Source organism: Lagopus muta, chromosome 1, assembly GCF_023343835.1.
Source record: "Lagopus muta isolate bLagMut1 chromosome 1, bLagMut1 primary, whole genome shotgun sequence".
In the NCBI taxonomy this organism is placed as follows: domain Eukaryota; kingdom Metazoa; phylum Chordata; class Aves; order Galliformes; family Phasianidae; genus Lagopus; species Lagopus muta.
The window spans coordinates 24874650-24900549 of NC_064433.1; the positions used below are offsets into that span (position 1 = coordinate 24874650).

The 25900-nt window shown below is 35.2% G+C and overlaps 1 protein-coding gene across 3 annotated transcripts in view; it reads left to right on the top strand.

Moving 5' to 3' along the window:
- The first annotated feature begins 3329 nt into the window (after window positions 1–3329).
- TFEC (transcription factor EC) overlaps window positions 3330–25900 on the top strand; it is a 51937-nt gene continuing 29366 nt past the window's right edge. For all 3 annotated transcript variants that reach the window (XM_048946860.1, XM_048946870.1, XM_048946875.1), the window contains exons 1-3: window positions 3330–3473; window positions 17319–17570; window positions 19432–19527. In XM_048946860.1, coding sequence (XP_048802817.1) covers window positions 3363–3473; window positions 17319–17570; window positions 19432–19527 — 459 coding nt within the window. In that variant the 5' untranslated portion in view covers window positions 3330–3362. The remainder of the gene's footprint in view (window positions 3474–17318; window positions 17571–19431; window positions 19528–25900) is intronic.

Consider the following 25900-nt stretch of genomic DNA (forward strand, 5'->3'; position numbering starts at 1 on the left):
GGAAGGAATTAGCAAACAAAACATTCTTGCAGCAGTGATTAGACAAAAACAGTCACTCCACTCTCCTTCCTCTCTTCCCTACAATTCCCTTCAATTTAAGATGAAAGTGAGAAAGAATATTCTTAACTAGGGTTAAATTTTGAAACTGGAAATAAGGGTTAAATATGACTATTGACTGTGAAATCAAAAACTACACAATGACAAAGGGTTCTAGAGGATCAGAAAAATGGAAGGAAAAAGGTAATTCTTGTGAATTAATATCTGCTAAGCACATTTTTCATCTCTGCTCTTATCAACTACTACTTTTGTGCCTACCTTCCATCTTGCCTGCACTGTTGAAGCTGCTGAGTTCAGACTCAGGAGGATGGAGGGATGGCCTTCAACTTGCTTATAAATAAAGTCACAACTCTAGAAGGTGACTTTTTTTTCCTAACTTGCAATCCTTTAAAACTTTATTCTAATGCTGGTTGATTTTACTATACAGCTGTAAAAGAGAATCTAAAATTTATGCCTCGATCATGTGAATGGTCACTATGAAAGGTCATATATAAACTTATATATTTCCTTATAAACGTATATATTTCCTGTTGCTGTGCAGGCTCCTTCTTGCTCTAATTGTAGGATTAAAGAATTATTTGGGTTGCAAGGAACCTTTAAAGATCATCTAGACAAATGTCTCTACCATGGACAGGGATATCTTATACCAGGTAGCTTACCTGAAGGCCCATCTAACATAGCTTTGAACTCATATAAAACTATTAACTATGTTAATCTCTCTTATAAAATTAAATTATTATTGAAGCCTACATCCTGCTAGAAACGAACACCCATGACACTGATATTGAAATTTATATTCTGGGACTGAGAGAGAAAATTGTTTTATACTGAGTTTTATGTGGGTTTTATTGAATTTTCAACCTTAACTTTTCTGGGATCCCTCACTCCTCTGCATTTGAAACACAGTGCGCAGCCAAATCAGATGTCACTCACAGCACTCATCAAACACCTTTCTCCTCCAATCCATGGCAGTTTTTGCACACTCACATAGAACCTAGATCAAGTAATTCTCTGTGTATGCCTTCTAAACAATGACACTCTTCTTCCAGTATGGCCTTACCTGTGACAAAGTATATACAGGAATTTGCTTTAATGAAGCAGTAGAAATTGAAAGCATTTACCAACCTCTTCACTGTGTGGTCCAAAATTTTCCATTTTGGAAGAAATGCTACCAACAAAACAATCAGGCTTAATTTTGATCCATAAGAGGTTCAAAAGCTCTGCTAGGAGCATTTTCTTGTTTTGCTGGCAAACTTTCATGTGATCTGCAGCCTATTCTGGCAAAGGAATTTTTGGATGATGTACTCTTCCATTCGGCTTCACACGTGACATCAGGTCCCTTTGTTCAGTGCAAATATACAGTGAGCTAACCAGGGTTTTCTGAATCCAGGAGTTTTTATGTTGAACAAGTTCTATTTATTTGTTTTGCTTGATAGTTAAGCATTTCTTATACATCAACATGCAGAATGTTTGGCTTTGTGTGTGAGTTGAACTCGGACAGCGGTGTTTCACATTTATTACGGGCGCATGCTTCTCACTGCTAGGACCAGTTTTAGACTTGTCTCCTAATTAAGATGTCCACTAGAAAGCTTGCATATGGTTTAAACTTCTGCTTATATTCCAGCATTGTCTGTTCATTGTTTTGTTTACTTCCTAGGCAATTACATAATTGTCATATCTAGATTTTCCTTTTCTTCTCTTAAGGTTATTCGGCTTTCATTATGGTGGCAGACTTATCTTCCTTTTCCTCCCTATTTTTTTCTTCCTACATTGTTGGTGTTGGTTTTTATTTTTCAAGAATTCTGGGTAGGAATACAGGGATACTCAAAATTTGTTCTAAGAGGAGACTGAACTTAATGTTCCTTCTGTTGTTCAGTCTCCTGACAGCTCTTAATTAAACCCTATTTTTTTCTACTTACATTGTCAGCCTAATCTACCTAGTTGGTCTAACTGTTCTAATTTTTTTTAGTTGTAGTGTTTCCTTCTTTCATAACTGTATTAAAACTGTTTCTCTGCAACTATTCATCCAAGGTCAACATTTTCTGCCCTTGTTCAGTGCAGAACACTGCCTCAGAGCTTTCCAGAAAATAAGATAATGTCATCTGCAAATCTAAGGTGACTTGAGTATCTTTCATTGATACAGATATGCTCTTTTCATTCAAGGATTATGGAGACCTTCTTTATGCAGCAGAAAAGGGGGCTAAGGAGATAGTTCAGCAAGATCTTTTCAGTTGCCTTGTCAAATATAAATTTCTACTCAATTGCACTACAAATGGTTTTTGAAGAAACAATATATAAAATAAAGCATGCATTTAGAAGGGAAAATTAAACATTAGTTGTTGTCATGAAAATCTTGCTCCGGGAGTTGAAAATGTGGGTTAAATTTAGCTGGGCTGGTGAAGTATGGATTAATGTGACAACCTAAGTACTTCTGTTAGAGATCATCCCTGGAGAGTGACAGCAAGAAATCTGCACTCCAAGTAGTGGGATTTCATGGTCTTTAGGGAAGGATAATCTTGTCCAATATAGAGACCACCCTGACTGTGACAGTGAGCTATGTACCACAGCAGCTGTTGTCAAAGGAGACATCAGGTATATATGAACAGCTCAGAGAATAGTGCAACTAAAACCAGAGGCCAAATTTTGGTACAATATTCAATTCATCAGTGTTCAATCTGAAAGTTTTCCTTGCTTTGACAAGCTTTTACATATCTGATTCAGTGAGACGTTCCATAGGAACAAAAATGTAAGGATAAAATCTGGACTTGATTGAGAAAAATAATGATTTCACCAAAATACAACTCTCATACACCTACTCTGCATCCAGCTATGGAAAAGATAGTAAGCTCAGATAAATCTCAGTAAATCATGTTGTTAAGCTATTTTGGAACTGTGCAGGATATATTGAGAGTATGAACTAGGTTCAGAGTAATCCTGGGGTCATAGGATAAAGCAAAGAAAATTAGCTTACTCTAGATGATAGTAAGTGTTAGAAAGTGTTTTTCCTCTGTGTTTAGATTTTGTGGCTTTTTGAATGGAAAAATTGATGAGAGAATGACAAAATGATTGAAGAAAACTATTAACACAGCCATTCTATAATGCTATTGATTTCTTTCAGCATCTATTTTTCAGTTTATAGTGCATTTAAGGCACAGACAGGAAGTTACTTTCCTTGAAAGTGCTGTATCATTTCTTCTTCCTTAACTGAAATTCCAGACAGAGTAAAGGAAATACCCTTCTGAGCCACTTCTCCTTTCTCTCCCTTGAACCAACTGGGTACACAACAGCAGTGACATACATAATTCATGGTCAGATTTGTACTGGTCTTGTTTGCCCTGCTGTGTTCATGTCCCTGGGCTCCAGGCCGACAGTGTTTTGTAGAGGTGATAGTGCTGACAGAAATCCAGCCTCTGCCGGTAGGTAAAGACACTGACGCACCAATGCTTCTGCACTTTAACCGAGTGATAAAAATCAGCCTAATCAATTCTTGTTTTATTTTGCATATATGTCACATTTATAGTTTTAACTATCATCTTCCTAAAGCAAATTGCCTTCTTTCTTTAACGTGACCTATTGACTACACTGACAACTGCGCGAATGCACTTGCTAATTGAATAAACTTGCTAATATTAATAAACTCTTCCTAAATTTTACTGTTTAAAATTCATAGAACATCACTTTGTTGCAGTATAAATAATGTGGTATGTTTTCCTACTGAAAGTTCTGTAACAACTTGCTGAAGACTAAAATACTGTTGTCATTATTAAAATGAGAAGAAAGTAAGAAAATCCAGTGACAAAACCACATGTAGACGTATTAAATATTCTATATTGCTTCTTTGTTTAACTCAACAATATATATATTTAATGATAATCTTTTCACCACTTTCTCTTTCATTATGAAAAAAGAATGATTCTTACTTTTCAATCAGAAAAATATTAATTTTGGTGGCTGATTTTATACAGATACATAACTACAACAATTGATTTTCTAGACAATTCTAACCTAACTTATTATTAACATGTACATTCTTTTCCACATTAGGACATTAGTATTTGTAAGACTTAGTTTTTCTTGTTCTGTACTGCTTACAATTAATACTGCTTATAATTAATGCTCTAATAATGACTTACCAGTAATAATCGTTCATTCTATAATTCACACAGAACTCTCTTTAAACTAAGTAGTATTTTCTTTTCATTAATCTTACTAATCTTTCTGTTATATAGCATGCTTGAATTTAGTGGATATTGGCTGAAACTTGTTGACTAATTTAAGCTTACCTGAATATCACTATTCTGGCTCCTACTCTGTAGTGTCTACTGAGTGTTTGTTGTACCTGAATTGAAATGGAGATGCCATAAATTACAACAGTAACACTGACAGATGGGTGCTTGGTTCTGCCAGGCTACCTCCTGGTTCTATTTATGACATTTTAAAAACAGTTTTAATCCTAAGGGTTTTTAAATATTGATTTCAGAATTCAAGTATTTGGAAAAGGAACTAAATTTTGGTCTGCTGTATATTAGAGAAAGTATATCTTTTTTTTTTTTAAACTATTTGAGATACTGCTGAATGGAACATGGTAAACTGAAATTAAGTAAAATGTGTGTCAAAAAAGCAACATTGCTTGCTCAGTTAAGTATTGAAAATACCAATTATGCTATTTTTGTAAGAATTCCAGTCGGCTGTGGAGTACAGCAAAAAAAAAAGTATTTGGGGCCTTGCACTCTCTAAATGTTCTCTGAATGAACTCTTGGCATCCTCTTAGATATTCATCAGTGTCAGACCGAAAAGTATATTTTCAGTTTCAAAATAAAAACCTCCAATTCAGAAAAGACTCCCCCAAATGAATTATAAATTTTTAAAAAGTCAAATTATATTTAGTTATATATTAATATGTAATATTATTATAACTCCTGGTCACACTAGGGTTCTTCTCCCACTAATTTCTAGGATCTTTATATAATTTTCTCTCTCTTTTTTTTTTTTTTTTAAATGACAAATGCAAATCTTGTGAAATTACTAAAAAATTCAAGGCAAAAATTACTGTATCCACTGTAATCCACTGTTAATACTCTAAGTGGAAATGCATTGCAAAAGAATATAATGATTTTTAGTTAACATTCAAGTGTTGACAGCAATACGTGCTATTCCCATGAATGATATGTAACAGCATGCTGAAGCATGAGCATGGTCAGACACATTGCCATTGCAGCCATAAAGCATATTTTAACACAGAATGGAGCAGGTAGGTTTAAAAGAACCACTTAGCAATTTATATGAAATATTTGTTTTTATTTTTTTTCTTGCATGGTTGTCCTTGATGTCCTGTTATTGTCTTTATGGAAATGTCACCTACTGCTGCCAACTACTCTTATTCTGTGACAGCAATCCTTGCACTCAGACCCTAGGCTGGCTCAGAATTATGTTCTGCTCTGATTTCAGAAAAAAAACAAAACAAAACAAAATGACAAAAAACATCACATTGTGAAGCTGATCCTAAGATTCAAAAGGTTGCCCCTTGTCATTCAGAGACAGAGAAAGGTACTGGAAAGCAGATTTCTTAGGCTGAGAATCATTTTGTCAATCTTTATTGAAACTGAAATGCTTCACGGAGTTAAATGTTGCATACAAAAATATCTCAACCAATAGATTGTCCTCCATGACATGGCTTGATTTTGAGGATCTTTCCCAACCTAGATGATTCTGTGATTCTCTGAATCTACCTCACCAAACTGCCTTTTGCCACCAACTTTGATTTCTCCTTTCTTGCAATGTATGAGTTGGGGAACAGCTTCTTTTTGCATTGAGGTAGGACTGAAACAAAAAAATGGGGTTAGTAACAAGCAGTGCAATCATCTGGTGGTGAAATTATCACCCACTTTTTAACAAAGTGAATGTGCTTTTCAACCAATGGATTCCATTTTTGGGAGAGAAATATATGTAGTCTCCTTGGCATGAATCTTTTAAATTAGAAATAGGTAAAAATGAAGTTTTTATCCAAAACGACTGCATTTTGAACTTTCTTCTTGAAGAAAAATAACTGGCCAGAATCAGACTTAGTGTTTTCAGTTTGTTACTTTCTTCTTTAGCTTGTGCTGCCAAGGAATGAAAAACTTTAAAAGAGTATTAAGAACACTGTGTACAGATCTGCCTTATTGACAGAAATTAAGGAGCAAGGACAAAAACCATACTCCTTCCACTGAAATATAAGTATATTCAAATACCAAAATACTATTTTCTCCTCTTTTTTGTTTTCACATCCACACCTTTTCTCATAATTGACATCCTTATGTTTACAAGCCAGAAATACACAGTTTTCAGGTCTAGCTTCTATATCTGTTTTACCATCTCTGTATCTAAACAAGAGGTATATTACTGCTATCGCTTCATCTCAAATGTCACAAAATCTGCTCTCCTGTGGAGTCAGAACAAAAGTGCAACAAACACTGAGTAATCTGCTGCTTCATGATCCTTCTTCCTACTTCTGGAGGCTGATTTACCTCTGAGTTCTCCTAGCCTTCTAAGTGAGATATAATTAAGAAGAGGATGGCTGTGGTCACATGAAAACAATCAAATCAAAGAAAGAACCATTGTCTTTTGAAATTAATCCATTAAACCCTTAAAAGGAATGAATTCAATTAGCTGCCACACCAATCTTTTTTTTTTTTTTTTTTTTTTGCTTCAACCTATTGGAATTTCTGGCACCTGACTTTCTTATCTACTGATAAATGTAAGGTATGCATGTGCTGGTTCTCTGCAACGTTAGACCCATTTTCTATATCTCACTTATGGATATCAAAGCACAGTAAATATATTTATTAACAATATAGACTTTTTTTGGTCTTTTCTGAATGCTTTTATCTCCAGTTAAAAACGGTGATGTAAAAACATAAACTGCTATGATTGCAAACATTATCATTATTCCCAATTGCTGTATCATTCAGTGTTATATGGAGTAGATTTGGTTTTGACATGGTATTTGCCAGAAAATATTGAATCTCTGAATCAGATGCATCATTTTAGTTATGCATTTACCATACTGCAAGGACTTAATTTCTATGGATCTGTGGTTGTTGTTGTAATTGACATACACAGAAGAATTTCTAATGTTTCTGCTTTGTTTAGTTACAAGGACCAAACAAACTGCACTCATTAGCAGAGATTTTTAAACTAAAAAACAGATTATCTTTTTGTATTCAAAACTGATTTTCCTAGAATGCTTGTCTAACAGCCTTTTTTTCATTTAATAGCATCTTATTGGCTGACCTAATTAGAATAACTTCTGGAAACAAAAGCAAGTAGTTAAGTAAGGGCATCAGGAACCAGTTCTTTAAACACAGCTGTGCAAAAAGTTTCTTTCCATCCTTGAAGAGCAAGAGTCACACTCACTGTTCTTTAATAAAATCAACAATAAAGAGGAACTGGAACAGCAAAGGTTTATTATATTCACAGATGTCATGAATCAATGAGAACACGGACAGGGTCACTGCAGAGTCAAAGTAAGGATATTAGCCAGAGTTTCATAATTTGATTGTGATCCATTGTTATTCTTGTGTGGCCTATTAACTGCAGTGCTTGGTTTTATTCGCAGTTTAGATTTCCAGCTTAAATTCTAACTAAATCAAAGGGATATTTTTGTAAAAAATACTTCCTGTAGTTTGCTTTTCTTAACTTTATAGGCTGTTTTTATACTGCGATGTTAAAATCTTGAGTCTTTTCTGCCAGTGAAGACCACAAAGTCATGGAGATTCATTGTTATTTTAAAACATGACAAGCTGGCCTTAAGACCTTAGGGGTCCTTTCTTCAGAAGTCAAGCTGGTGATGGATAAGGAGCCATGAGAGGTATGTGTATCTTAACTGCAGGAGTTCAATTAAGAAGCCAAGAGTGTCTCAGGTATACCAGCGCAAATGGAAGTGCTTGCTTTGATAATGTCTCTGTAGATGCTCAGTGCAGGTAGTTGGCTTCCCCCAACTCATTTCTGATTGCACAAGGAGGTTAGCACAGAACGGACCTGAAAGGACTAAGCTCCATCAATGCTCTGTGAGTGCTAGAGAATACCACAATGGGGAAATGCTATCAAAATCACTGCATCTGCAAAGGGATTTGTCAGAAAATGGGTAGCTGTATGATCTAGCCCTCAGCAGCTATAACCATGAGAGCTCTGCTGCCTCTCCTTCCATGACAGACATTCTCTTCTACTGTTTATACTGTTCAGAGAGTTTTCTCAGTCAACCCTGTTTTCTCCAAAGTCATTTTTGCAGTTCTTTTACCCCCCACATTACTTTTGTTTATTTCTTACAACTGTTAATTTGCTGAACAACACAACTTTTTTTTGGTGCATGTTTGGCCGAGTCTCACTGTATTTGCTCTGGTGGCAGGGTGGATTTGCTTGAAAATGTAAGGCTGAAGTGGATTCAGGAACGTTCACCACTTTTGCACACTCCTGTAATTTCTAGTATGCTTGTCTGAATTTAAAGGCTTTTGATTTTTGGACTCTCTCCCTTCTTCTGCCAATGTTTCAATGTTATTACTCTGAGAACTCTGTTCTTGGTATTTAGCCAGACTCACTTTTATTGCCATTTAATGCCATATTACTGTTTGGCCTATTCACTTCTTATAGAAATCTGTTGCCTGGCCACTGTCCTTTGAAGATAGGAGGACACTTATTAAGTTCCCTCACAGCCTTCTCTTCTAAAAGTAAATACTCCCCCTCCTTTCAATCACTGACCATTTTTTTTTGCTTGCCTTTGGATCTACTTATGCACTTCTCATCTTCAAAGTCAGTATTTCCACTGTAAACACTTTGTTAAGAACACATCCTATTTTCAGCTTCTGATATTGCAAGATGCTTGATATCAGCAGAGCCCTGTGAAAACCTGTCTCATAAAACTTCCTAAAAGCCAACAGAGCTGTTCTTGGAAAGATAGGTCAATCACGCAGCACAGTGCAGAAATGACATCCTGTATTTTTTTTTCTGTTCTGTTGCAAATGCATTGTGTAGTTTAAGTATTATTCCCCCATCCCTGCTTCTGTTTTTCCAACTGTAGTAAAACAATGGACATTATGTAAGAAGACAAGTTTGTTGCAGTAACTTTTACAAAACAGAGAATTTCGACCCATTTTTTATTAGAGCTGTGATTGGAATTAGACAGTGTTTTCTGAATATACCCTATTTAAGGGGCTTCCTTCATTTTTTTATTTCAATTATAAAGAAATAAAATTATAAGACCAATTCCAAAAGGAAGAGGACTGGTCCAAAATGCAAATAACTGTTAGATCCTTTGGAGCTTGAACATGTACTTTACTGTGTACATATGTCTGACCTTATACAGGGAAACACTAGGCTTTGTTTTTGCATAGTACACATGAAGTTACTGTGACTTAAACATGGGTTAGCCACAAAGTTAACTGTGTATTCCTGTATTTACCTTCAAATTACAAGGTGTAATTTACCTTCAAATTACTATGCTTATGTCTTACTACTGGATGCTCTATTGTGGTACCATGTTTTGTGCTGATGATTCCTTTCACTGATGTGCATATTACAGAGATAGCAACTTTTAAATTAAAAAATTAAAAAAAAAAGTATTTATAGTATTTTTCTATAGTATTGTAATAATTGAAAATGTACATACATGTAGCTGAGAATAAAACTGTAAAATTAATATGTTTTGGCATTTTTTAGTATAGATACAACTGCAAATATCTTGGTTTTTGTAATGGTTGGCAGTGAGAAAGATAATACTCCCATGCTGCCCTGCGTTTATCTGCTATTTTTGGATGTTGATACGCTAAATCACAGAAACAGTAGTCATTGTTGAAGACAAGGTCTTTGTCAAAGAACTTTACAATGTTTCTTCTTCAGTCTCTTCACCCTTGAAAGAACATTCATAAGTTCCTGATGAATATGATGTCAAAGGTTAAACAACATGAAAAATAGTGCATTAGAGTCACATGAGATTTTTTTTTTTTTTTTTTTTAACTTGAAAGCTACTGTAAGGCATCAACTAAACACACAGCTCTGAATTGCCAGACTGGATGTCTTTTGCTTTGTATTCTCTCTTCATGCATATTAATGGAGGTCTTCTCTAGTCAGATCAAAGTTCCAATAAGAAAAATATTCACATTAAAAAATTAATTACAGTGTTTAGCTTAAGTAATTAATTGACATAATCACACATGCTTTTATATACAAAACATTAAAGTGAGAAGCTACATTATTTGGTGATAGTTTTCAAGATAGAACAGAAGCGTATAATTGCTATGTTAAAATTTCATTTTGTTAGGAAATAATTTCACAAACATGCTCTTCTCAAAAAGTCTAACAGAGCAGGACAAACAAACAGCTGACGTTCGTTTGTAACATAAGTTAAAAAGGATAAAGGATTATTCCATCACTGAAATTGCGGACTTCTTTTCTAACTCTAAAAATTCATTTGAAAGTCATCAGAAATGTCTGTGTTACGGCTGTTTTTCTTATCTTAAAATGGAATTAGACTTTTTGGGTACTTGCAGAGCATTTTTAATAATTAAAGAGTTCATAATTAGATGCTTATGTTCTGGTACAGTGACTGAAAAGAACATGAAGTGCCATAACTCAAACAATTTCAGAGAGATACTGTGTTCAGGACATGATAAATGATATGATCAGTGAGAGAAATTTTACTTCAAGAGCAGTTAAAAACACTGGAACAAATTAACGTCCAGCATAAATGAAGTCTACTGTTCTGTCCTGCATATTTTGACTTTATTTAAACATTATTTTGTAACAGACATTTAAACATTTATTAAATTCAGAGTGAATTTTCATCAAGTTGATATTATAATAGCTAGTTCTCAAATCCATAAAATTTAAACAAACAGAGAGTTATTAGACCACTCATTTTAATTCCTAGAAAATCACAGGCTATTGTGTTCCATTCAGTTATTAACCTAGAACTCAAATGTGAGTCCAATAATGTGTTTGATAAAAATATATGTTGGATTTGGATAACACATTTCTTCCACAAGGTCACTGAGACTTAGTTTGAAGAAAACAAAATTTGGAGTATTTCCTTTTGAATATTTCACTGTCTATTTACTTAATTTCCAACATAAACTTGCTTAACATCAGCCTGTGGCCAGTGGCTTTTTCCACACTTCGAGTTAGCTTAAAACCCCTCTCAGGTTCAGCATCCCACATTAATTTCACAAATTTTAGTTTGACAGCAGGAAAATAGTGGAGATTCTTTAAGCCTTTGTTGAGACCCACTTTTCTTACTCCTCAATTGCTTCTGTAGCTCCGTTCTGTATCCTTTCAAATTTTCAGCTGTGTTTTGAACATCTACATTATCAGGGTAGATGTATTTGCAGGTTCCATACTTAATTAATTCTGAGCTGTAAATAAAAGCAGAGTATAGTCAGGCTCCTATTCACTACTTCCTTTATACCAAGTTCTCTGTCTTGCTTTAGTATCATCTGGGCACTCCTGTGAGTTGCTGGTTTGTTGCTACCCAAATTCATTGCTTTCAGTGTATTCTCCATGCAGTTTTCTCCAGTGTTGTATCCTATATATATTTTTATATACATTCCAGAATATGCATATTTCACTGACTTGGAACATGTTTTGTTTCAAACAGGTCACTAGCTGTAGAAATACTGACAGAGATGTTGAATAGTACAACACTGTGAAGAGATCCCTTTTTCTGATGCCAATCCTTTGCTGATTGCTTTATTATGCATATTCGTTAACCAACTCTTAATCCAGTTAAAATACACTTTGTTGATATTGTGTAGTGCTGTATTTTTAATTAGAATATTGAATGATACTACGTCAAAAGGCACACAGAAATCCAAGTGTACCTACATCATTATCTTTGGCAACCTAACTTGAAATCTCATCAAAGAACAGAAGAAGATTTGTTTGACAAGGCTTATTTTCCACAGAGTTATGTTGACTAGCATTAATTATATTCCTGTCCTTTAATAATTTATTAATTGAATATATTTTCAGTTTTCCCTTTATTTTTCCCAGGACTGATGTTGGGCTAGCACACTGCAAGTTAATGTATCATCTGCTTGCCCATGGTGGAATATCAGTATGGTACATGGCACTGCTACATACTGGAATATCATTGGCATGATTCATGTTTTATTTAGGCCTCCTAAATGTGACCTTTTCTTACTTTTGACATACTATTTTTTACTGATGGAAAAATCTCATCAGCAAATGTGGAAGTAAAATAATTGATGTAAATATACTGAAGACCTAGTCATGCCACTGTGGAATTTTTAGAAATGAAAGAGAGAGCAATGTGAGTGTGGGAAAAGATATTGCAAAACACTACCACAGTTTTACAACACGAGGCTGTGTGCTCAGATTACAAAGTGCAAATGAAGAAGTTTGACTCTGCGTCTCTAATTCTGAAAGGCAGTTATGTTCCTGTTCTCAGAACTGGCTTGTCAGAAACAGGGACATTAGGTTACACATGCACTGGGATTTGTTCTGGATTCCAAAAGCTATCTCAAAGTGTTCATTTCTGTTCTAGCTTTATTCTAATCTAACTATAGTATTTGAATTTGTACTGGATGCTTTCGGTCCCCAAATGCTTTGTGTTACTGGTTCTGAAGAGGTTTTAATTTCACAGTAATTAGGATAGAGACAGGAGATAAGGGATAAGACATAGAGATTTAGGGGGAAGTTCTTTACTAGGAGAGTGGTTAGGCCCTGGAACGGGCTGCCCAGGAAGGTTGTGGATGCCCCGTCCTTGGACGTGTTTAAGGCCAGGTTGGACGGGGTCCTGGGCAACCTGATCTGAATGTGTATGTTTGGTGGCCCTGCTAGGCAGGGGGGTTGGAACTACATGATCCTTGGGGTCCCTTCCAACCCGGGTGATTCTGTGATTCTGTGATCTGTGAGATAAGAGACAAAAGTAGTGCCTCAGAGAAAGGCACTTTACTGCTGAATTTCATGCTGTCCTTCGCTCCTCAAATAATCTGAAAAATTGCCATTTAAAATGTGCAGCCACATCCACTACGAGAAAATGTCTGAGAGGACAACCATCACTTATCTGCATAGATTTGTCACCTATGTGCACACAATAGTCAATATAGCTTCAGGAGTACCTGGCAGGAAGGTTCAGGCCACTAACTTTGCTGAGAATTAAGCAGGTGTTCCAGCAGGACATCTCTGTCCTGGACTGTGTCTGAGGCTCTTCTGTCCCTGCAGTCAGCATCTACCTGGCTCCTCAGCTGGTCATTGGGTCCCTATTTCTACTTAGGTTTCCCCAAAATCAGGCATATCAAGGAGCAAGGTAATCCATTTCACACAAATTAGGAAGACATAGGGATGATTAGTAGCAAATGGTCTACTGACAACTGCTCATTTTGTGTCAGGAACCAGAATCCAGTTTGCACAGAGCCATTGGTCTTATTGATTATCTATCCTGAAAAACATCTTGAGGTCTTCCTTTAAGGTGTTTTGCTTTAAATAAATGATTAAGTATTCATTATATAAGGAAAGAAAAACAAACAAACAAAAAACCCATCCTCTATGTTGAGACTATATTGTTGTTGCAATAAAGTGTAAAAATAAATGCTGCATATCCCAGATTCAAAAATTTTTGAACAATTTTAAAATGGAAGTACTGCAAAGTCTCCTACCTTAAAAATTCATGTGTTCTCTGACAAAATGTTATTACTTACTATAGGAACTCTTCAAATGACAAGGAATTAGAAAATTTCTGCTGGAATTTCCAACACTGCTGAAGGACACTGCTGGGATTATTGGACAAAAAAGGAGGATGCTTTTACCCTAATAGCTACTTTTCTCACTTGTCAGATAAACAGAGATCTTATTTGGTGGATTTAAGATATGTTCAATGCCTCGAAGCAGTTTAGAGCATGTATACCTAGGCTCTTTGTCCTGTAGGACTGTTTACACGTGGGAGTGATATTTTGGTTATCTTGCTTTTCATATTTATTTTACTGATCCTCTAACATAAATATTTAAATTTTACCAATTCAAATTTCCCTATTTCTAGATTTACTTTCTTCCTCAGAAGATCAGGGCCTTGTCCAGACAAATTTTGAAAATCCCCAAGGATGGAGATCTCACAGCCACTCCAAGCAACCTATGCCAATTCTTAACCACTCCTTTAAAATCATTAAAAGAAAGCTCAAAATCAATACAAAGTTTATTGCTTGTAATTATGGTAAAAGTTATTTTTAAATATGTATTTAATTTAAAGCATTCAGAAAACTTAGCCTGAGTTTAATATTACTGAATAAGATAATAAAAATTTTCCAGCACACAATAGCCTGATCATACTTGATAATTGACAGGTTTCGTAGAACGATTAAGTTTTGAGTTTCCTCTCCCATTTCACACATGTTGTATGGGCAGGAACTGTCATTTCTAATTTTCAGAGAGCTTGACTTTGCATTCTTAACATTCCTTTAGCATAACTTGACTTTTTCTCCCCATTTATTATACATCAGAAATACGACTGTAAAAATAGGAGTTCAGTCCTGCTTTGCCTTTATGCAGTGATTTGACTTTCAAAAGGTCTTGACTTATTATTATTATTGACATTGACTTCTCAGAGTTATTTAAATAAAAAAGGATGATTAGGGACAACTTTCAGTACTTTTTGAAAATATAGGACTAGATCGCCTTTTAACTCCAATGGTTCTGTGTTAAAATGACTGCATTTTGCATCGTAAAGGGCATTGTGAAACCATACCAAGAGATCCCATCAGTGGAGTTTAAATTTTTTTCTTGTTTGTGAAAGTTGAAGACACTGCTGACAAGATCTAAGCACTGAAAGAATGTCAGATAAGAGAAATACACTTAATAATCTTGATTTTTTTTCTTGATTTTTTTACTTGAATTCTTTCTCAGAAAACATTGAAGTGGTGGGATAGCTCTGTAGTGACTCACCAGGTAATATGACTGCACATACTTTTAGTCTGCCACCAGCAATCTGCAGGCCAGAGAAAGTAAAAAGCAAGCCACTTTTCAGCAGTATCCTTGTGGCTTAAATACATTCCTGTTTAAATTTCTGTCTGTATGCAAAACTTAAACAAAATAAATTCCCAAATTTTTAAACAAAGTAATATAGTTTTAAGATATTGCAATTTTCTTATGTTTCTCATTTAATTTGAAGATATCCAATATTCTAGATTTCTTGCTTCAGGTAGACCTGTAGAAATTTTAAGAAAACAAGGAATGAGTTTTAAGAAAAATTCATTGCTCTTTCAAGAGAAAAATGCAGATAGGGTAAAATGCAGTAATTGTATTTGTAGTTTGTGCTTTGATCCTGTCCCATTTGTATCATCCTAAGAAACTGCATTTTCAAAACTGTTGACTGAAGTGTTCTTCGTTGCTGGAAAGAGATCTTCATCAGTTTGGGCAGGGAAGGTCTAGATTATAGGTGTGTTTTGTGACTTTGGAATTCAGTGCAAACAAGAAGTATCTGTGGGCTATTTTGAAACAGCAACAGAAAACAAATGTTTACAGCAAATTCCTTCTATACAATGGGACATCTATTCTTTCTTTCAGCACCTCAAACTAATACTTTTGTTAAACTGATATGCAGTAGATTTCCTTTCTGTGTTCTAATTTAGGAAGCAGCCTGACTGTCTAACTTTCAGTGTGAGCACAAGCCTTACTGAAGCTGAAGAAGCTATCATTCTTGCTAAATAATGATAAATCAGAGCTCAAATTAACCCTGCATTATACACTTTCTAGAACTAGCGTTGCAGACACTAAGTGAGACAAAGGTCTCGCTTAAGACAAATAATATTACAATCTGAGTAAATCCTGAATGCACGTTTAGTTTTTTCTTACAAGGGGTGCATACCTTCTTAACATGAAACAGGGGACAATCTAAACAATGCGTTTAATATTTTATATCACTATTTTAGTGGAATATTATGACTTTAAGACTTGCATCAAAATAATTAATATTATATTCATTACTGTGCAGCTTAAGCTTTTTATATGACTAGAAAATTAGTTTAAAGAAACATAGAATAGTTTTAGACACACAACCGTAACGCAATTAAAAACTAAAGTAACTTCTGTAATGTAAAGAAATATAGTTAATTTAAGAAATATAGTTAATTAAATGCAAACCCCCTTTGTGGGGTATTTATCTCTGCTTAAGTTTGTTAGAGGGATTAAAAAGAAGTTTGTTTAATTGACAGAATTTTTTTTAATAAACAGGGGCTGCAGAGGAAGTCGTGCTATTATTTAGCAAATATTAACCATGCTTACAAAGAAGCCACTTAAGAAAAATTTATTACATGAAATCTGTGACCAGTCATTCCATAGCTAAAGGAGAAAGCCACGGCTGAAATGACTGGGGTTTGTGTACGCAGTGCTCCTCCAATAGTTAAATTGCAGGAATGTGACACTGATCTGAGATGAGAACTATCTGAAGTAGTAATTGTCAATTTTTGTAATCAAAGGACAGCCCAAAGTCTGGCTCAATTTGGCATGAACGCTCGGTTTATAATGTCATACCAACTCAAAAAGTGATCTGTCCTCAAGAGGCACTTCATGAAAACGGTGTGGCTTGAAAACAGTGGATGGTCATCCAGGACTATAGCTTATACTGTGCATTTATTTATTTATTTTTATTTCTATTTCTATTTTTATTTTTATTTATTTATTTATTTATTGTGAAAGGGCAACAATGCCTCATTTAACTGACTGTACATCTGACAAGGTGAGTCTAATGTGAATTTAGATATAAATGAATGCTGTTGATCTTGAAGGTGCTTACGTTGTTCTTTATATATTTTTTTGCTGTTTAAGTACGAAAGTGTAGTTGCATTGTGATAGTAAATTTAGGGTATGCATGTACGCTTGTAGATTTGATTGCAGTGATCAGAGATTCCAACAAAGACCAATTTTGCATGGGAAAAGTAAAATGTGTAGCACACTTCTCATCTTTTCTCAGGGTCGCTTATGATCAGACAGTTGCACTTGATGTTCTTTGCCAGTTACATCTGAATTATCCTCTTCTATTCTATTATTTGATAATTATTCAGAGGATCTATTCTGATATGTTTGGGAAAGATAGCACATAAGAAAGAAATGTGTAAGAGTACAAAATTAAAAAAAAAAGAAAAAAGAAAAAAGATTTGAAGCAAATAATAATGATTCTATCCAGTGATATAAGAACTGATTCTACTGTCTTGAAGTTTTCTAAGACGTCACACTGGCAAATGCTTGAAACTTTAGCAGTTCTTTCTATTTCTTTCCAGGTACAAACACACTTGGAAAATCAGTCTAGATACCATATCCAGCAAAGTCAGCGGCACCAGGTGAAGCAGTACTTGACCCTTGACACAAAACTGTCCAGCCAGACTCTCTCCCTGTCCCACTCCCACACAGTCCAGCCCACGGGAGTGACCTCTATTTTAAGGAACGGACACATGCCTCCAGTCAGTGATATTGGCACACCAGAGAGTCCCGTGACCAAGCTTCTGGCCCTTGGAGGAGAACATGAAAATGCGGTAGGGCAAAGCTAGCAAAAAGAATGGGGAATTGGGCATTGTTTATTTCTATGAAAATGTAATAGGATTCACCTTGTATTCACTGTGGGCAAGAGATTATTGTCTTCACTTTCATAGAGCCTTTAGTTGCAGAGCATGTGCCCTGAGTCCTTTCAGATTACAAGAACAATTCCCTAGAATGCCATGCAAATAGCTTATTGCAAGATCAGGTTTCTAAACTACGGCCAATGCATTCCTAGCAACGCAAACTTTTTTTTCAACCAGATGAGAGTTATTTCATTCTAAAAGTACTATCCTAGCTCCATAACAAAATTAAATACTGATTAAAGATGTAACTGAAAGAATCATTCATTCATTTTTCAGTTAGCTGGTATATTTATATACAGGTTATCCTGGGTAAATTGGCATAGATCTGCTAACTTTAGTGCCACCATCGATTTTAACAGACGTACAGCTATTATACAATGTCACATTCTCAGACAGTGTGAGATGTAGATCATTATGGCTTTTAATACTTCAGTAGATCTCAAGAGGTAGTGCTTATTAGGTAAAAGGAGAATTCCTGCAGAAATAAGTGGAGGTGCCATATCATATCTTGGGCATTAATAGAAGAGTCTTACGAATACCCTGTGACCAATCTGAGCAAACTTGGATGCCATACAGCTAAGTATGAGTGAATTGAAAGGACAAAACCAGTACTTGTTGGAGGGCTCATTTGTGAACTCTCTGTTCTTTCTACACTGACAACTGACTATTAATGTCAGAATTATGGATTATTGAAACCATTACTCTGCAAAGATAGTTTTAGATGGCCTTCATGGTACTCTGTGGCCTAGCAATTACAGTGTCCTGGAATGGTTCTTAAGTACCTTGTATATGTGACCAGGAACAACTGTTTTCTGTACTATTACAACTCTTTATCCTCCAGAGCAAAAACAACTGCTTGCAAAGAACCTCTTATTCCCTACTGAGCTGTGCCTGTTGGTATTTGAGACGGTGATATTTGGAATTTACCAAAATCCTTGTAGGAATCATTCCAGTCACACAGCAAGAAAATGTAACAGAATATTAATGAAAGGTTCTACTTTTACTGCCATAGCACAAAAATCTGTCTCTGATTTTGTGGGTCAACTATAGTAGGAGGCATTACTTTCAGAGCAACCCTTGAAGACATGCTGTGTCAACTGACCTAAAAAGACTACTGAATGGTCCCTTGACTGTGAGTGATATTTTTCTGTGCTGTGTAGTGATATTTCTAGTTGTTGCATGGAGCCTCCTCCATTTCCTTCAGCTATGGCTTCTTCTATATATTCCATCTGCTTCAGCAGATTTTGGTTCAGACTAGAACAAAAGTGGGTCCAGAAAGCTGGCTAGAGAAATATCCAGTGTAATGCCAAGCACAACACAAACTGTTGAATCTTGAGAACAGTGCATAGTACCAAATCTTGAGTTACTCATACTCTTGCAGAACCACAGGTTCCTTTCAGTCTTCCTGCGCCAGTGGAACAATACACTGTGAATATGACACATTTGATGAAGGTGACAGATCATAGTTACAGCTTAGCAACGTGCTTTTGTTGTCTGATTTTGGTGTTGCAATACAGAATTAGGAAAGAAGAGTGAGTTGGTGGCTGGAAAGAAGGATGCTAAACCTAGGAAAGAAGTAATGCTGAAGCGCAAAAGTCTACAAGAATTTTAATAAGAGAATATTTTGTAGAAGTACTTGAATTATTTGAATTTTAAGATATAAACTTCTGGAATTTTGTATTGAAGTGATAAAAACAATTATATTACATATATTTTCAGAATAATATTTTCTGCAATAATAATAATTATTGGTCTTAAAATATTATTTCACTAGATGGAAGAAGTTATTGAAGACATAATCAATATGGAATCAAGTTTTAATGATGATGGGATAGGTTGCTCTGAAACACCTCTTCTGATGCAAAGAACTGTAAGTATTTTGTGGAATTTGGTCTTCATATTTGTAATAGAGAAATTCACTGAGTTATTCAATTGCACATTACATGTCAGAAGCCAAAGCAGTGCTATCAGTGGATTATTCTTCTTTACCTACCTGTCTTTTTGTCAGAAAACGTTATAGGAAAAGGTTTCAGTGTGGTGGGGACAGAAGTGTTCTAAGAGTTCTGATTAGCTACTGAAATACCTTGAGAACTTGTGGTTCTAGCCCAGCACCAGCTCTATTGTTACAGCTGTAGTTCACATGCTGAACTATGAATACGCAGATTCTCTCTGCTCTCAAAGGTGTTAGAAAGCTTTGCTTAAAGGCTCTCCTACCTTGTGTTAAAAATAAAATAAAAGCTTGGCCACATAATAGTACCTAGAGTAATGTATTTACTTCAGTGTCATATATTGAAGCAAGTGTTGCCCCTATTGGTTTTTGTAAAGTGAAGATGTGCTTTTGCTGAGTAATATTAACAACGATGAAATGCTTTACAGTAGCAATCATAACAAATTATTATTGCTCTCCACCTTCTTTTTTTAATAAAATAATGTCAAAGGACTGATAAATTTACTTAAATTTTCATATATGATACAGATTTAAAGAGAAAAGATGGACCTTTTCTGGACACAAATGCTCATTATCATTTGGGAAAACAGTGTCAATAATTTTTTTTTTTCTGGTTACAAAACATCGTTGTCTACCAAAAAATATATTGGAAGACAAGATCTCTGCATTGCTATGTTGCCCACTACAAGGTCCAGTTTTAATGGCAGTTAACAATTCCATAAATACCTGGCATTTGCATAGCATTTACAAAAGTAATACAGTATAATTTGTACACATCTCAGTACAGAATGTAGCAAAGAAATGCTCCTTGGGGGCTGAATTAATATTTTGGTTGAGATTAATGTGAAGCATGGGACTATGCTTTCAGATGTTGGTTGTATCATGGACTGGGATGATGGGAAGCATGAATTCTGGGTTTTGAATTGGACTTGCACTCCCTCAACACCTTTTAAAACTGGATGACATAAATCTACCCTAATTCCAGACTCATTAGTCTTTATCTAGCCGTGAAGGACATACACCAGTGAAATATACTGAATACTCTATTCTTGAAGAGCAAGGTGAGATGTAAGGGCTTTTAGGCCTAATCTACATTTTACTTTCAAAGATTTTATACTCCTACAATGACTGTGTGCCAGATAATGATGTACAGACTTCTGTTTGTATAAAGGATATCAACAATTTGCTAGGTAAACTGGAGAACAATGTATGTTTCCAAATATTCAGTAGCGTGGCAAAATGTAGCTTGCCTTCCGCTGTGCATGCAAACTGTGCCAGAGTGGGAAGAGTCAAGCAAATCTCTGCCTTTGCCTCTTCCATCTTCTCTTTTGTCATTGTGCCCTTCTTTAGCACAATGCTGAAGTGTCACACCTTAAATGTTACGTTCCTTGGATTACTACAATTGGTGCAAAAGTGTCTCTCTAAAACTGTGATAAAATTAGTGTCCTGGTTTTCTGAATATGGTAGATGATCTTTTCTTCTTTCTTTTTTTTTTTTTTTTTTTTTTAATTTTATTTCTTTTTTTTTCTTTTCCCCCAGAAATCTTTAAGCTTGATACAGCCAAATTTCTGATTTTTCTCAGTAGACAGTGGTTGGGATTAAGGACTTCACAGTATTATCCATTGTATGTTGCTGTGAACTGATGTTTGCATTAGTTAGATGCATCCATGTACCATTTTAATGACACGTTAAACGAGGACACTGAATTCTGTAAGACTACTCATGTGAATAATTGCACAGACTCATTGCCTGACCCTGAATTAATGAATTACAGTCATGTATTAGTAGAATCAGAGAAGTGAAAACAAGAACATCCCTCCGTCTCTTATTAAAATTATGGCTTCTAAAGTGCAGTTACTCTGTCTTTTATTGTGCTTGGCCTAAAATTCACAAAACTTTTTTGGTTTTGATCAAGAACTTAAGAATTGTTCCAAATAGGGAATAGCTTTTGCTTCTCTTAACACCACCCAATTGCTTTAAAATTACCTTCTAAAATGACTTTTAGAAGTTGAGTTACAAGATTACGTCTACCCCATGTGCAAGAGATCATACTTCATCTGAAAGTATTTGTAAACCCTGTTATAGGCCTATCCAGAAAATACAGCTGAAATTATATGATCTATTACTTGAAGAAAACATTTTGTTCACGCTGGAAAATGTACTTAAAGAGTAATAAATCTGTAAAACAATTAGAATCTCTACTTTTAACCAGGTTCAAGTGGTAAGAAAAAATTAGATTTCTATGCTGATAATGTCTAAAATTTAACAAAGAAAATTTGCAATTGAAAGAGAACACAACCAAATTATAATCCTTTTCCTAGTTTCCATAATTCAGTCTTGTGAAACTGTTTACTAACAGCCAGTAACATACAAAACCATATTATATGAAATCCATTTCTGTTCTAAATAACACATTTAGAAAGACAGATATCTTCCTGACCTCATAGACAGCACTGCAAAGTTTCCATTTGAAATGAATATGAGTGAGTTTTTGAAGGTGAAGAATGTTGTTTATGTCTCATATGTTAACAGATTTTTGTAAAGTAAACATTTCTCATTCCCATCAAAACTTTGTTCTTATTCAAAACCTTTCAATTATCTTCAACATTTTACTGTGAATTTCAAGTTTATTAAATTTCATATGCTTGGAACATACAAAATGTAGATGTACAGGTTTGTAAGTGTAAAACAAATATTACATAACTGTTGAAAGTTTAGACTAAGTACCAAAAAGCTGTGGTTTGTATCCCTTTTAATACCTGAAGGAAAGTGTAGGAAACATGCTGGATCAAGGGAGATATGCAGAGCATTAGTCACAGTGAAGAGAGCCAGAAAAGAGCAGAGTTAAAAAACAGGATCTCTGCACTTTTCAGTATTGGATTTGACAGTGTGTGACCCAGGGAAACCTTTTGTTTTTACTAAATGCTGTTTTGTTTTGCTAATATGTGTATACAGCCCTAGGACTCAGCAGCAAACCATTGATTTAGCAAACACAAGAGTCATCTCTGTGAAAAAGTTTGGCATTTTCCCAGTGGTTTCCTTTAGAAATAATTGCTGAATCCCAGATAACCACTGTGTAGATACTGGGATAATGATCGCTATTTGACATGGAGTCCGCTCAAACGTACATCAAAGGCATTAGGATATTTACTGATTTATAGTGAGAATAAGATGAGAAGATACTACAGTTCTGAAAGACACAGGCTTCTCCTATGGCGCTGTGTGGGACAGTGCTAAAAATGATTCAATTTTGTGAGCATATCCAAGGATTATAAATTGTCTTTTGTTCTGATACTCCAGAATACAAGACCTTTTAGAAGTACTCTTGAAGGGAAACAAAGAGGCTCTGTATACAGTAGGTGGCTGGTGATGAGTGAAGGAATTCTGCTTGAGGGAGAGCGCTACCATAAAAATGGTCTTGAAAAAATCCCCAGCAATGGCCCACTAATGATCTGGCCCACTAATGGTCGAAAGAGGTGAGTTAACTGTTAATGGAGTAGTAGGTATGGAATGGTTAAACAAAATGGAAAAATTCAGATTATTTGGGAGAAAAGAAAAAGCTTCTACAGGAAAAAAAAAAACAAACAACACCTCTTTGTTGATTTGTTTACAATGTCCAGCACTAAACAGAGTTAAAAAAAAAAAACACCAAAAACGCGAGACACAAAACTAACCAAGTGTCTTTTTCTCTGTACACTGAAATTGTCTGTTTTGCCCAGCAATAATAGGGATAGTTACAGTTTGTCCATAACCTGATTCTTCCCAGCTTCCACCTTTACTTTGCCCTCCCTCCAAGAACTCAAGTGGCTGCCTATAAGATAAAGGGGGCCTCTAGTTAAATCATTAAAAGATGCCTATGATGTTCAGACCAAAGCAGTAATAAAGCTAAGCTCAGCCTTATCAGCAAACCTCAAAGGGTTCTCCTTCCATTCCTAGGCCTGTGGTTGTAAACATGTAGCTTGAACACTGCTTCACTAACTCACTTTCTGCTTTCATATTTGCTCACCCATAACTAAGGAGTCATTGACTGAGAGGAGAAGAAAAAGACTTGGGCATCCTGAAAGGCATGCTTTTACTAGCAATTAGATAGTAGCGTTGAAGTAGCATGCTTCAGGGAGCAACAGCACATGGGGACCATAGTGCTGTGGGGATATGTTGGCTTACAAGAGAGCTCCTCTTGAAGGGTCCTAAAAGATTTCATGACTTCATTACTGCATGTTTATAGTACACTCTCACTGAGATTGGTCTGCTTACTCTCTGCTTTGGAGTCAGGTCAGTTGGGATTGCTCCACTTCTCTCACTGTTGCAGGAAAACAGCTTACAGAAAAAATCCTGATTTTTACTAAGGCTCACCTGTGGCTTGACTTTGGTCAGCTCTTTTGGCATTTGGAAAAATCTTGGGATGTGCAAGAATGGGTTAGAGGTTAGATCAGGTCAAAAGAGGCTGGTTGTTTGCCTTCTCTAATATGTATGACTCTGTCGACTACAGACAGTTCTCATTAAATCTATTAACTCTGCATTTGATTTTATGGAGACACTATTAATAAAAATAGAGTCAGTCTGCAAGATGTTACAAGCTCTTTGAGGTCACAGTTTCTCATCATGGCATTAATAATTTGGATTTGTACTAATTATTTTTCAAATACTTATGGCTACCATTTGGATGAATTACTAAATCTGTTGTCAGTCCTATTCCCAGAAATTATACCGAAAAAAAGAAATTCAAGTAGGTATCCTCAAAACTGTTTTATTCACTAATTGTTGGGAATACTAAATCATGAAATAAAATCAGTTTTCCAATCAGGTCTATTTTGCATTGTTGATCTAGATACCCCTATGCTGCATAATCATATGATTATTTTTTAATTTAGGGATTTTTTAATTTAGGGATTGGCCACTTGCCAATCTTTACAAGTTTGAAAAATCTGCTAAAACACTGTAGAGAAAGAGCTAGAGTAAACATTAACAAACTCATTTGCTTAGGTTGGGTAATTTGAAAAGGCTGCATAACATCAATGAAAATGCTTTGTCAATCACATTCTACACTAGATTAGTCTTAAAGTCCAAGGAAGAATCAAAGTTCACCTTTGCATATAAACTTCTGTCTAGCAGTTCTGGTATCATTTACAAGTGTAAAGAAGAAAAATGAAGGAGAAAGAACAGTCTGTGGCAATTGTGGAAATAATAGACTCCTCAAAAATAAAACTGGTGAGCAATTTTTTTCTTTGGCTTTCTTCAATACTATAAAAGTTACTAGATGGGAAATTGTGTCTTTCAGCAGCAGAGAACTAGCAATGAAATGCACAAACTGAGAGCTCCTCAGAACTGTTTTCTAGAGCTGAAAAAACTTTCTTTTTTCCTCTTTGTTTTTCTCTTTCTAAAAGGCAGGTAGACAGAAAGGGAAATATTCTTAAAAATACTATAGTTTGTACCTCCTGCAGAGGGAAACTGGAACATGGTCTTCATCTTGGAGCTCAAAACATTTTGAACAGAGGTAAAAGAACAGGATAGATAAAAGAGGTTTGTATTTCTCATGCTCACAAAATTTACTTTTAGTAAGAATGTGTTTTGATATTATATCTTAATTTTTTAGATAAATTACATATCTCTGAAAGTCTTTGGAAATAACCTACAGGCAACCTGTAATGCATGCAATCAGTATCAGCTTATTAGTTCCCTCTTTGGGGGAGTTAGCTATGCCCAAGGAAACATGCAAGTAAGATTTTATCACAGAAATGCAAAACCAGAAATAATTAAAACAAACAAACAAAAGCCCAACAATTTGTAATCCAAAATCCACAATTTGTAATCCAAAACAATTTGTAATCAGTGTCAACTCGTTATCAACATGCTGCCCAACAACTAAAGCTGAATTAATCATACCTAATCATAAACTACTCACATCTCCCCATCTGAACTCTTCACTTTTTGTCTTTCAGAGGCAATAGCAGCCAATGATTTGTCTCAGTGATTTTACATCAAACATTTAATATGAAATACAATGCAGTGAAGAAGTATCTATGTATCTCCACAAATATGAGGGAATCCTAAGAGTTCACTCAAATATTCATGTTTGCTCCATAGATATCTGTATTCATTTGTATTCCTGGTCTGTGGGAACAGACAAAAAACATACATGAAAACTTTCAAAACAGAGTTTTATCCCTTCTTATAAGTAACTCCAATGCCCTCAAAAACTTGCATTGGTTAAAATTTGAAGAGTCAGAATTTCAAAGTAGATCCTGAACTGGTGGACAATGGATAGAACTTCAAATATGTGTTATCATACTGTAGT